General features: G+C 46.5%; 1 protein-coding gene across 1 annotated transcript in view; it reads right to left on the bottom strand.

Moving 5' to 3' along the window:
* Nucleotides 1–832: 832 nt before the first annotated feature.
* The window catches only part of LOC135828061 (uncharacterized), a 148,092-nt gene continuing 135,127 nt past the window's right edge, over nt 833–13,797 (bottom strand). The window contains exons 15-18 of the mRNA XM_065340494.1: nt 13,290–13,361; nt 11,063–11,134; nt 4,829–4,900; nt 833–908 (exon numbers count right to left, since the gene is read on the bottom strand). Of these exons, the coding sequence (XP_065196566.1) occupies nt 833–908; nt 4,829–4,900; nt 11,063–11,134; nt 13,290–13,361 (292 nt within the window). The remainder of the gene's footprint in view (nt 909–4,828; nt 4,901–11,062; nt 11,135–13,289; nt 13,362–13,797) is intronic.

Below are 13,797 nucleotides of genomic sequence, written 5' to 3' on the forward strand. Positions count from 1 at the left end.
TTACCAAGCGAAGATGAGTTTGTGGAGCCAGACGATACTGTTGAAAACATGTATTCTGACGCCAACAGCGACGATGACAGCGACGATGACATGGCGAGTGAAAGCAGCGCCAGTGAAAGTGACATGGATGTCACAGACAACGACAGTGTCGTTGAGATAAGTGCTACTAATGGTGGAAGGGGACGTGGCAGAGAGAGAGGATTCAGCCGTTGAATAGGCTGTGGTCACGGTAGAGGTTGTGGTGTACAGGTACTAGGTACAGCCAGTGGTGCAACCTGCACTAGTCGATATTTGCAATACTTGGGAAAATACTGACCCCGCTGTGACTGGTAACACACATCCCAGAGAATGAACCTGGTATCCACTTACCTGAGGGAGCCACTCCAGAGCAACAATCTGATTTATTGCATATTGCAACAGTTTGCCCGATCGGCAATAAAGCCGAATAATTATTAGTGCTAAATAGTGATACTTTTGTTCATTTTCTGGACTTGAACGTTGTTGCATCGCATTCCTGAGAGTTTTTACTTTCAGAATCACCCCATGTTGTACGTAATGAAAGTGAAAAATAAATAAAAGTTACGGCATGAACAATGACAGTCGTATTTTGCTGTACAAATACCTGAAAGAGTAAAGGGTTAGAACAATTTTCTTAATTTGAAAAGAGATTTTAAGTGACTTGCATCCATCAACAGGCCAGACGTCACAAGAACCTGGTGTGACAAAAGTCATGATCTCCCCATAAGGTTTTGTAGCAGTGAACTACCGTAGCTCACACAAGAGGATTGTTTGCAACAGCTTCAGCAGCATTGTATTTTCCCATCAAATCAACTTACAATGTACTTAGCCTGCCAAGACCATTGAATGCTCCCGCCGGTAAAGTTCTCAGTTGATTATTTTGCAGCTCTCTATACAAAGAGAAGAGAAAAATTGTGACAGAGGTTACCCGACATTCAACTTTGACAACCAGCTAGCACGGCACTGTACACTAAAACTATTGTCACAATACACCTGACGACATCCTGGACTAGCTTTCAAAGGTGCACAAATCGCTGACTTCTTCTTCACCTTCCCATTCCCATCGTCTCTCACGTCGTGCTGGAAGCTGTCCACGTCCACATACTCAAGCGTGCCTTATGCAATCAGAAGGAAACTATTACATCTCTCACACTATACACTTAGATTCTCACACACTTCCTCGATGTTATTTATATTCGACGCTGCTTAAACCATTGGGACAATACAATCACCCTATTATCCTATTTACTCGGTTCACAAAACCTGAATTGACATAACACAAGAGGGAAGTAAAACATCAACCAATTACCGTTTGTACTTACAAATTTCGACCGCTCTCGGTCGATGACTTCCATGCACACAGACTGTACTGGCTCACTGCAGAGAGCTGGGGTTTACCCCACTGGTAGCCAAGATGTACGCGCAGAGGGTGCCAACAATTGTTTTGTGTTATGCAATATAAAACCGTTAGGCGCTGCATCTGCCGCTAGGGTTTATCGGGTGTTAGCGGCCGTCGTGAGTTCCCTTCGGGAACGGACACGATAAATTACTTTTTTTTTTAATATGAAAATTCGCGGAAATCGCGACTTAAAAAATGTGCTTTGGGAAAAGTGCGTACCCTGCGACTTTTGGTGTTGCCTGCAGGTGTTTTCGACTTTTGCTTGAGCTGGCCTCGCGACTGTCTGCCCTGTTGTGCAAGCCTTGGACGCGGAGCAAGCTCTTTCGCTTCTGGAGACCCTTCCTGACGGCCCTGTCGCCGCCGTACCAAGCGAAGATGAGTTTGTGGAGCCAGGCGATCCTGTTGAAAACATGTATTCTGACGCCAACAGCGATGATGACATGGCGAGTGAAAGCAGCGCCAGTGAGAGTGACATGAATGTCACAGACAACGACAGTGTCGTTGAGATAAGTGCTACTAATGGTGGAAGGGGACGTGGCAGAGAGAGAGAGGATTCGGCCGTTTAATAGGCTGTGGTCACGGTAGAGGTTGTGGTGTACAGGTACAAGGTACAGCCAGTGGTGCAACCTGCACTAGTCGATATTTGCAATACTTGGGAAAATACTGACCCCGCTGTGACTGGTAACACAACTGCAAGAGAATGAACCTGTTTTCCACTTACCTGAGGGAACCACTACAGTGCAAGAATCTGATTTATTGCATATTGCAACAGTTTGCCCGATCGGCAATAAATCCGAATAATTATTAGTGCTGAAGTTAATATTGACTGGTTTCGAGGGAAAGAGACAAACGGGAAAAGTCTGAAGAAAAAATTGACTGTCACCACCAGGACTCGAACCAGGGACCCTCGCTTGTAGCCAGCGATGCTCTAACCGCTGAGCTATGGTGTAGTCGTCATCCAAGCAGAGACCGTTCAACATTTTCTTCAGACTTCGTAACTCACACTTCCTGTGAATCCACACAGGCGGGTGGGACGCAGCCCTCACTGTAACCCACACACTTTACGTACAAACTAGCACGCGGGGAGCCCCAAGTCATAAAATATTGACTGGTTTTGAGGGAAAGAGACAAACGGGAAAAGTCTGAAGAACAAATTTGACTGTCACCACCAGGACTCGAACCAGGGACCCTCGCTTGTAGCCAGCGATGCTCTAACCGCTGAGCTATGGTGTAGTCGTCATCCAAGCAGAGACCGTTCAACGTTTTCTTCAGACTTCGTAACTCACACTTCCTGTGAATCCACACAGGCGGGTGGGACGCAGCCCTCACTGTAACCCACACACTTCACGTACACACTAGCACCCGGGGAGCCCCAAGTCATAAAATATTGACTGGTTTTGAGGGAAAGACACAAAAGGGAAAAGTCTGAAGAAAAAATTTGACTGTCACCACCAGGACTCGAACCAGGGACCCTCACTTGTAGCCAGCGATACTCTAACCGCTGAGCTATGGTGTAGTCGTCATCCAAGCAGAGACCGTTCAACGTTTTCTTCAGACTTCGTAACTCACACTTCCTGTGAATCCACAAAGGCGGGTGGGACGCAGCCCTTACTGTAAACCACACACTTCACGTACAAACTAGCACGCGGGAACCCCAAGTCATAAAATATTGACTGGTTTTGAGGGAGAGAGACAAACGGGAAAAGTCTGAAGAAAAAATTTGACTGTCACCACCAGGACTCAAACCAGGGACCCTCGCTTGTAGCCAGCGATGCTCTAACCGCTGAGCTATGGTGTAGTCGTCATCCAAGCAGAGACCGTTCAACGTTTTCTTCAGACTTCGTAACTCACACTTTCTGTGAATCCACACAGGCGGGTGGGACGCAGCCCTCACTGTAACCCACACACTTCACGTACAAACTAGCGCGCGGGGAGCCCCAAGTCATAAAATATTGACTGGTTTTGAGGGAAAGAGACAAACGGGAAAAGTCTGAAGAAAAAATTGACTGTCACCACCAGGACTCGAACCAGGGACCCTCGCTTGTACCAGGGAACTATTGCATCACTCACACTATGCACTTAGATTCTCACACACTCCCTCAATGTTATTTATATTCGACGCTGCTTAAACCACTGGGACAATACAATCACCCTATTATCCTATTTACTCGGTTCACAAAACCTGGATTGACATAACACAAGAGGGAAATGAAACATCAACCCGTTACCGTTTGTACGTACAAATTTCGACCGCTCTCGGTCGATGACTTTCATGCACACAAACTGGACTGGCTCACTGCAGAGAGCTGGGGTTTCCCCTGCTGGTAGCCAAGATGTACGCGCAGAGGGTGCCAACAATTGTTTTGTGTTATGCGATATAAAAATTCGCGGAAATCGCGACTTGAAAAATGCGCTTTGCGAAAAGTGCGTACCCTGCGACTTTTGGTATTGCCTGCAGGTGTTTTCGACTTTTGCTTGAGCTGGCCTCGCGACTGTCCGCCCTGTTGTGCAAGCCATGGACGCGGAGCAAGCTCTTTCGCTTCTGGAGACCCTTCCTGACGGCACCGTCGCCGCCTTACCAAGCGAAGATGAGTTTGTGGAGCCAGACGATACTGTTGAAAACATGTATTCTGACGCCAACAGCGACGATGACAGCGACGATGACATGGCGAGTGAAAGCAGCGCCAGTGAAAGTGACATGGATGTCACAGACAACGACAGTGTCGTTGAGATAAGTGCTACTAATGGTGGAAGGGGACGTGGCAGAGAGAGAGGATTCAGCCGTTGAATAGGCTGTGGTCACGGTAGAGGTTGTGGTGTACAGGTACTAGGTACAGCCAGTGGTGCAACCTGCACTAGTCGATATTTGCAATACTTGGGAAAATACTGACCCCGCTGTGACTGGTAACACACATCCCAGAGAATGAACCTGGTATCCACTTACCTGAGGGAGCCACTCCAGTGCAACAATCTGATTTATTGCATATTGCAACAGTTTGCCCGATCGGCAATAAAGCCGAATAATTATTAGTGCTAAATAGTGATACTTTTGTTCATTTTCTGGACTTGAACGTTGTTGCATCGCATTCCTGAGGGTTTTTACTTTCAGAATCACCCCATGTTGTACGTAATGAAAGTGAAAAATAAATAAAAGTTACGGCATGAACAATGACGGTCGTATTTTGCTGTACAAATACCTGAAAGAGTAAAGGGTTAGAACAATTTTCTTAATTTGAAAAGAGATTTTAAGTGACTTGCATCCATCAACAGGCCAGACGTCACAAGAACCTGGTGTGACAAAAGTCATGATCTCCCCATAAGGTTTTGTCGCAGTGAACTACCGTAGCTCACACAAGAGGATTGTTTGCAACAGCTTCAGCAGCATTGTATTTTCCCATCAAATCAACTTACAATGTACTTAGCCTGCCAAGACCATTGAATGCTCCCGCCGGTAAAGTTCTCAGTTGATTATTTTGCAGCTCTCTATACAAAGAGAAGAGAAAAATTGTGACAGAGGTTACCCGACATTCAACTTTGACAACAAGCTAGCACGGCACTGTACACTAAAACTATTGTCACAATACACCTGACGACATCCTGGACTAGCTTTCAAATGTGCACAAATCGCTGACTTCTTCTTCACCTTCCCATTCCCGTCGTCTCTCATATCGTGCTGGAAGCTGTCTACATCCACATACTCAAGCGTGCCTTATGCAATGAGAAGGAAACTATTACATCTCTCACACTATACACTTAGATTCTCACACACTCCCTCAATGTTATTTATATTCGACGCTGCTTAAACCATTGGGACAATACAATCACCCTATTATCGCACTGTCTGACTGTTTATCATCTTGTTAAAGCCGTGGATATTTGCTGCATAACTCGTTCTTATGTGTTTCTTCTTTTTTTTACATATATGATATACGAAAAACATTCCATTGGTCTATGCACTGTGTACTTTCTAGTTCACCTAACATACAACCTTACGAAGTTTTAAAGTAGGAGACAGCAAACACACCTGATCTCCATGTGTTTTCTATGATGCGATCTGTGTCATATCATCTGTGTCATGTGATTTCCGTAATGTGATCTGTGTCATGTGATCTGTGTCATATCATCTGTGACATGTGATCTGTGTCATGTGATCTCCGTAATGTGATCTGTGTTATGTGATCTCCGTAATGTGATCTGTGTCATGTGATCTGTGTCATGCGATCTCCATAATGTGATGTATTTTGTATTGCTTTTATTTTACATCGCAAGTCAAACGGGCAATCATGCCCAATGTTATGATGACGATGGAAAGGGAGAAAAGATTAAGAACAAGATTACTTATCCTGGATTATGGGGAGTGAAGAAAACGGTTAGTCTAGGAATCTCTCCTTAGATTATCAACATTGGTCATGAAAATAGACTTTCAATGGACGTGAGAGTTGAGATGTGCTAGGTCAGGCCAACTAGAGGGGAATGCTAGGCTGTGAGATTCCGAAGTACATATATTCCGTGTTTGTTTTAAGCATGCATTGCAAATCCAAGGACAATCATCCCCAAACGGATAAAATCTAAGATAACCTGGATAGGTGGAGTAATGAAAACAGTGAGTATGGGGAACTCTCGGGATAGGGAACATCCTAGCATTAGCCATGAAAGTAAACTTTCAATAAACGCTTGAATCGGCATGTGGTAAGACATGACTTTAACCCTTTAGCGGTCTACCATAAGCGTACCGATACTATAGTATCGGTACGTTTGGCCCTCATTTTTTTGGGTTCTTGTTGCTAGGAGACAGCTAAAATGGCGCTCTACGCGTAGCTGAGGTCCAAGGCTTTCTGACGATGTGCTAAACAACCATGCTTACCATACAAATTTTTGCCGTATCGATCGACTGAAGTTTGTTGAAATTGGAAAAGACGACCATCCGCCATGCGCGCATTTCAAGAATGCGAGAGCATCTCTTGGGGCCGTGTTTCACAAGCGTTCTGAGAGCAGTAACACCACCAGTCCAGGCTGGATGTCCCGGGAGGTTTTGCAGTGTAGTGTGTTGAGAAAAAGAGCTCCGTTGAGTCCTGCTAGTTCAAAAATATATCGTCCACGAATGAAGAAACAAAATTCTCCAAACAGAGAGGAAGCCTTCTTGCTGCCGACACGGCGACAGCGACTGTCACAATGACTCGTCAGGTGCGATCAGCTGATTCGCCTGGCCGTGAGAATCACGGCATGCGTAAGCTCGCGCCTGAGTACTCATCTGAGCGAGAGTGAATCTGACGCGAGCAGCGCTGAGGTGAACAAACCGAAACTGCGATATCGTGGAATGGGAATTGCTGCTGCTGGCGTATCGCCGATGGCGAGGTGTTGGTGTTCAATGGCGGTATTGTAGAGAGCCTACATTTCTTGTAAAGACGTAGCCCTTACCTGATTGTTTATCGTACGACTTCAGCTCCATCACGAACTTGGTATGCCCTTCGTGCTGTGATATTCGTGTATTTCATTCGCAATTGTATTTTCTCTCAACTTCAAGGGCTACCATGGGCCCTATCCTTGCCTGGACCTAGTCATATTTGAATTTTCTGGACGCGTTCAGGCATACAGATTTTGAAAATATATGGTTTACCCATACCTACATCACATGGTTCTTGAGTTATTGCTGGTTGTGTGTACATGTAATTGCGTGACCACCCCTCACATACATTGAGTTAGACCGGCAAAGGGTTAAGGAAGAGGGCAGAAGATTCCACAACTTAGCAGCAGCAAAAACTGGTCTGTGAGATCCCGAAGTACTGCGGATGTTGGGAAGGGGCAGATTGCAGGCATCCTGACCTCTGGTGGCACGGGGCAGTGAACTGTATTCCAGGCGTGATTTGAGCAGCAAGCTGACATTGCCGTGAAGTATGCGGTGTACGAGAAGCCGCAACTTGCAATCTGCCCGCTCGACAGCCGGACAAATGCTGAGTTGGGCATACAGCTGCATAGTGTGGGCATGCGAGGGCTGGGTTGTGATACAGCGGATGCAGCGCTTATCCAGTCTGATGAGGGTCTGTTTGAGATTTGCTGAGAGGCTGGCGAAGTAGGCGTTCGAGGCGTAGAGTAGGTCATTTAGGATAAGAGCTGTGTAGTAAAGGAGGGACTGCGCACGGGTGATGTCTGCTCTGATGTGGCGCAATACTCGGAGTTTGTAGGACACCTTCTTCACTACAGCAGCCACTTGACCTGCCCAGCTCAAGCGCTCGTCCAGACAAATACCAAGGGATTTGGCTGTGCTGGTTTGAGCCAGAGGAGTGCCACGACATGTAACTTCAAGCTCTAGTCTCTTCCGCCTTCCAGCGGAGATGCCCAGAACCTGGGTTTTCTGCGCGTTGAGAATTAACCCCTTGTCCGCCAGAAATGTTGCAACTCCGGACACTGCAATGGAGAGGACACGGTTGATGGTAGCTACGTCCGGCCTGCTGGTGTAGATCATGATATTGTCAGCAAACATCAGAACCAGCGCTGGTGACGCACACTGCACTATGCTCCTTGTGTAAAGGGAGAAGAGTACCGGCCCCAAGACACTGCACTGTGGAACACCGCACGTGCAGCTAGTCGTATCAGGGACTTCCCCGTCGGCTAAGGCTACTCTCTGGTGTCTGCCACTGAGGTAGTCCACGAACCAATCGAGGGCAACTGAGCCGATACCAATGTCATGGAGCTCCTTCACCATCGCTTGGTGGTTACCCTTGTCAAAGGCCTTGCGCATGTCCACTAAGACAAGGCCACAGTGCTGGCTGTGGTCTGTGGCAGTGAGAAGGCTATCAACGGCAACGGTGATGGCGTCCTCCGTCGAGTGGTGAGGACGGAAGGCGAACTGGTTGTCGGGAAGTAGATGTTCCGCGTGGACAAACTGGCAGAGCCGCTTGAGGACGATCTTCTCCATGATCTTTGACACTACTGGGAGCAGCGAGATCGGCTTATAGTTCTTTGGGATAGATGGGTCACCGGATTTGAAAAGAGGACGTACTGTGTGACATGTGATCGGTGTCATGTGATCTCCGCAATGTGATCTGTGTCATATTGTCGCTGATTTCTGTTCGACTATGATTTATGCATGTTGCATTTGGGTCTCGTCTTGTAGAGTTCAGTGTCTGATGTCATAATATATGGTCTAAGTGTACGTGCGAGTATGGTGTGATGTGTGACGTTTATGGTATGTGGTGCACGCAAAAGTACATGTTGTCAGAGTGTGAGAATCTACTTCCATCTGTGGAAGAGTGAATGTCAAGTGAATGCTGTACATGCGCAGTGCTAGTTTAGTCTGGGAATGAGAGTCATGTGTGATTCGTCGGTGGTCTGGTTGTCTTGGTCTTGGTCATGTGTTCTGTACGTATTAGTCCCTGATTGGTCGTTCCGATTTGTCGTCGCTTTATTCCTGCTTGTTCTTTGTTGTTTCGTTGTGTCTTTTCCGGGTGTCTTTTCCCGTCGTCGTTTTCAGTCTAGTCTGTTGTCTTTCTCCTCCTGCACCCTCGTCATTTGTTGTTATAATAGAGAGGTTCTGCTATACGTGAAAAGTAGAGAAATCACGTAGAGAGCAAGTGTCTGGGTTAGAGTCTACGGCTTCGCGTGTTTTGGCTCCAGATTTCTACGCGGAGATCAGGTTCTCTTCGTTGTGGCACACGCAAAGAAAATGGGTACGGATCTGCTGGGTATCGATCAACTGCAGGCAAAAAACTACCAAATATGGAAGGGGAAAGTCTCAGGACACATTCCACGTGATTTCTCTACGTGAACGTAGAGCAGAACAGATTTTCTATACGTTACGGGAACGCGAAGAGAGTTCCCGGGCCTACGTAATTTCTCTGCGTTTCACGTATAGCAGAACCTCGCTAGTATAAGAATTGAGACACAACCAAGAGTGTGCGTTGTTGTGTGGCGGGGGCCAGACGGAGAACAATTTCCATTTCATTGGCGCCCAACGTGGGCTCGATCAAGACTTCTACTTGACCTCAAGTAGTCGAATAGTTTGTGCTCGCCGTTACCCTTTTGTTTTCGCTTCTTTATTCTTTTTGGGCCATGCCCTTGCGCGTTTTTCCTTTCTCTTCATCAACGTTTGGTGACGAGTTTTTTTTTTTGCTGCTGGACCCTCTACTGGACACCGGCAGCGTGATTCTACTCGACTTCGCCCCGCCATACTTTGGTGATACATGTTTGGAGATGGTGGTCGTTCGCAAGGCTGACAAGTTCCCGAAGAGTCGATCCCAGTTGTGGGTTTTTGTTGTTACTTGAATCGTTGTGTTCCCTTTGAGGCGTACATGCTCAGTTTCCGTAGTTCATAGCATATTTCATGGCATGGGTTTGGTTTTGGTCGTGAGCGTGAGCGTCTCTATTTGTTTGTGTCGTCCTTCGGGTCTCTTTGGCTCGCCGTGGGGGGGGGGGGGGGGGCGTCCAATCATGGTGCGCCACGATCTACCCCGTGAGCCGGAGAGATTCCTGCGTTCTCATGGTTTGCCTTGCGGGTATTTTTTAGCTGGCGGCACTGACTTGTGCCGGCCAGGGTGGGTAAGTTGATGGGTTTTGGCAGGCAGCGGTCCCTGTGTTCTTGGGCTCCTGTTTTTTTTTGCGTACTTGCAGCCCTATAGATATATGTTTCATCTGTGCTGTCGTCACTGATTGCTTACTCCTACACGCCTGCTGTGTTCTGCTCTCTCTATGTTTTCTTGCACCAAGGTTTCAAGCCTGCAGCCACTTGCCACTGTTATCGTGGCTCCTCATCCCGTTTGTTTTTCTCCAACTCCATCTTTTTGTCTCGTGGTACATATACCTGTATAGCATTTTCCTACTTGCTAGAGTCTGGGTCGACTCTCCGGGGAGGAGAGGGCGGTGTAGTGCATTTCTGTTCGACTATGATTTACGCATGTTGTTGTATTTGGTTCTTGTCTTGTAGAGTCCAGTGTCTGATGTCATATATGGTCCGAGTGTACGTGCGAGTATGGTGTGATGTGTGACGTTTATGGTATGTGGTGCATGCAAGAGTATGCGTTGCCAGAGTAAGAGGATCGGCTTCCGTCTGTGTGAGAGTGACTGTCAAATGAATGCTGTACATGCGCAGTGCTAGTTTGGTCTGAGAGTGAGAGTCATGTGTGATTTTTCCGTGGTGTGGTTGTCTTGGTCTTGGTCATGTGTTCTGTACGTATTAGTCCCTGATTGGTTGTTACGATTTGTCCTCGCTTTATTACTGCTTTGTTCTTTGTTGTTTCTTCGTGTCTTTTTCCGGGTGTCTTTTCCCGTCGTCGTTTTCAGTCTAGTCTTTCTCCTCCTGCGCCCTCGTCATTTGTTGTTATAATATAAGAATTGAGACACGACCAAGAGTTTGCGTTGCTGTGTGGCGGGGGCCAAGGGGAGAAGAATTTCCATTTCAATATGATCGTTGTCATGTCATCTGCATCATGTGATCTCTGCAATGTGATCTGTGTAATGTGATGTCCGCCTCCACCGCCGCCGCCACCTCCACCGCGGCCACGCACGAACTTTCAGCTATCTACTTAAACAAGTAAAACCAGAAAACTGCTGAGTACTATACTGTCAGTATGATACATGTACAGCAGATAGTTGACTAGCACACAGAGATTGTCAAAAGCCTTAAAGGACAAGATACGACTACTGGCTTACATGGTTATTAATGATCCACAGCTATGAAAAAGGTTTGCTGGTAGGGCTATGAGAAAATTATGATGTAATATCCTGGAGAAAGTACATGTTCAGAAAAGAAAGAAGAAAGAGTGAGCACAGGACAAGCATATTTCACTAAGGGTCGTTCTTGGTATACTTTACTGAGCCCGGCAATCTGTGTATGAAGTCAATAAAGTAAGTAATTTTGACAAAATACCAATACCTCCAGACAGACTACACCCTACATCAGCGATAGAACATTGCTGGTTATAAGCCATATTCCCTGGTCCGAGTTCTGGTGATGACAATCTATGCTACTTCAGACCTTTCCAGTTTCCAACTCCCTTTAACTTACGAAAACCTCCAAGCACTAGCGCATTCTGTAGAATTCAACTCAGTCTCGGTGTTTTCGTAAAGCCAGGTACTAAGTCTTGATAATATAAAATTCATATTATGATCTACAATAATATATTCGTAAGCTACTAAAATGCCCTCATATGCGGCAACATGACAATTCCATCCTCACAGAACACCAAGGACCCACTTGAATCAGGGTCGTCACCCATTGCACCAAGGTACTTGGTCCGCGTCGGCTATATTGTCGCGTATCTTTTGACAATTTGAACTTAGACTTTGGACAACAACGCGTGCACTTGAGGTGATAAAACTTGGTATGATGGAAGGTAAGTTATAGAATGATAACTAGTGATGAGAAATTTATTGTCCAAGGAAGGGTTCATACTTGTTTGGGTCCTCCTCGTCGCTGCTCTCGGCCATGGTGTCAAACATTATTGCTCGGGATCGACTCTCTCGCTTTCGCAAGCTCAGCTCTTTTCCTCTCAGCTCCCTGGCTATTTCTAAAGGGAAGTCGATCGTGACGGTTGCCTTCTCTATAGGACTTCACATGGGCAGCACGACTACCTGTGTGATTCAAATCAGTCGCCGTTCTTTGCAAGATTTTATATTGAACGACGGCGAGGCGTACAGTACTTTTAAATCTCCACGATGTGCTGGATACTCTGAGCTTTGAGTGGGACATGAAGGAGCTGCGATCCCAACTAGGCAAACGGTGTCCGAAGTGAGCAATCTCAGCCATTTTGCATAATGAAACTGATTCCGAGTACCAGATTCCTTTCTTGTGCGTCGTGCTGCTCTTGCATGTGCAGTGTGACAAGATAATCTATTTTGCTGCGGTGTGTTATCAATCAGAATCACCCACCCGTTGCTCTCGAAATCTACTCGAAATCTAGCTAGACCTTTCAGTAACTAGTAAACTACCTTGCTAACTGAAATTGGCATGAAATGGGCTGCCAAGGGAGCATTGGCGTGAATGGCGACATAACAACAACGCAGAAAGATAACGAACTTAGAAGTTGCGACTTCGGCGGTAATAGTCATGAAGATGGTTGCTCCAACAGGAGCAGACGCATCTTGCCGAACTTGACACTTGACTGACTCATGACTGCCATCCGGAGCACACGAGGAGCACGTCGCACCTTCCGCTCGGCAAACCTGAAAGAAAGCACCACTCCCTGCCCAATACACAGTGTTTCGGGGAATTCACCCCTCATCAGTTGAGCTTGAGTAGGCTGAGGAGGATTGTGCTGGAAAAGCACCACTTTTATACTGCTCTCCAGGCCAAACCATCACCAGGGATACAAAATAACAGAGACGCTTTGTTTCCAGGGCGACAAACACCTCGTGAAGCCCCAGGTAGCAGCACGAGTCAGAGTCGCTCATGGAATTGTGCTGTTGGAGGTGACAGCATTGTGAATAGCTACTGGCTCTCAACGTCTGTTTAGCTACCGCGTGCGACCTGAGCTGGGCGAGCAGCCGTGCAGTATGGAACTGTCCTCAAGCCAGTCAGGTATTTCGTATCTAAGACACGGGCTAAACTGTAGCTAAGCCACGGGCTAAACGGTATCTCTTCTAGTGATGGGTATAGTCCACACACCATTTGGAGAGTGTTGTGACGATGTATGGGTATTGTGGATGGCTACAGAGAAATGACATTACCCAAGAGGATAGTAAAGCATTGAAACCATATACTTATTGAAAAGAAACGAGACTATTGACTTTTCCCATCAACAGGTCAGGAGTCATAAATGCCTGGTCTGACAAAAGCATTGTCCCATCAGGTTCAACAGCATTAAACAGCGGCAGCTCGCACAAAAAGACTATTTGCAGCAGTTTCAGCAGATTGACATTTCCCTTAAAGTCAACTTACACAGTATTTAGGCTGACAAGACCTTGAAATACTCCCTCCTGTATAGTATCCAGTTGATTATACTCCAGAAATCTATACAAGGAGAAGAGAAAAAAGACACACTATGAAAACCTTCGGGAAATTCCGTTGTGAGTCAGAGTTTCATGGCTGAACCAATCACCAGACAACGATAGTGGAGTAGGAGACAGCGCTGGTATATCTAAGTTTAGAGAGGTGTGATAATAATACTATGATAGCGGGAGGAGTAACGGCATGAATGTATACAGGGACAGGCTATATTTCAGATGCAGATGCGGTTGGTGCAGGTCTAGCACTCGTAAGCAAACGCTAAATCTCGCTCACACACTAGCACCCTAGCACGCATACGCACACAAAAACACAAAAAAATCAAAAAACACACCCACACCTACAATCACTCACATACTAACGCGTGCACATAATTATAGTAACACCATGTACCACACACACGCAAACACCAACACACATCCACACACACACGCAAACACCA

The sequence above is a fragment of the Sycon ciliatum genome, chromosome 12, assembly GCF_964019385.1.
Source record: "Sycon ciliatum chromosome 12, ocSycCili1.1, whole genome shotgun sequence".
Lineage (NCBI taxonomy): Eukaryota > Metazoa > Porifera > Calcarea > Leucosolenida > Sycettidae > Sycon > Sycon ciliatum.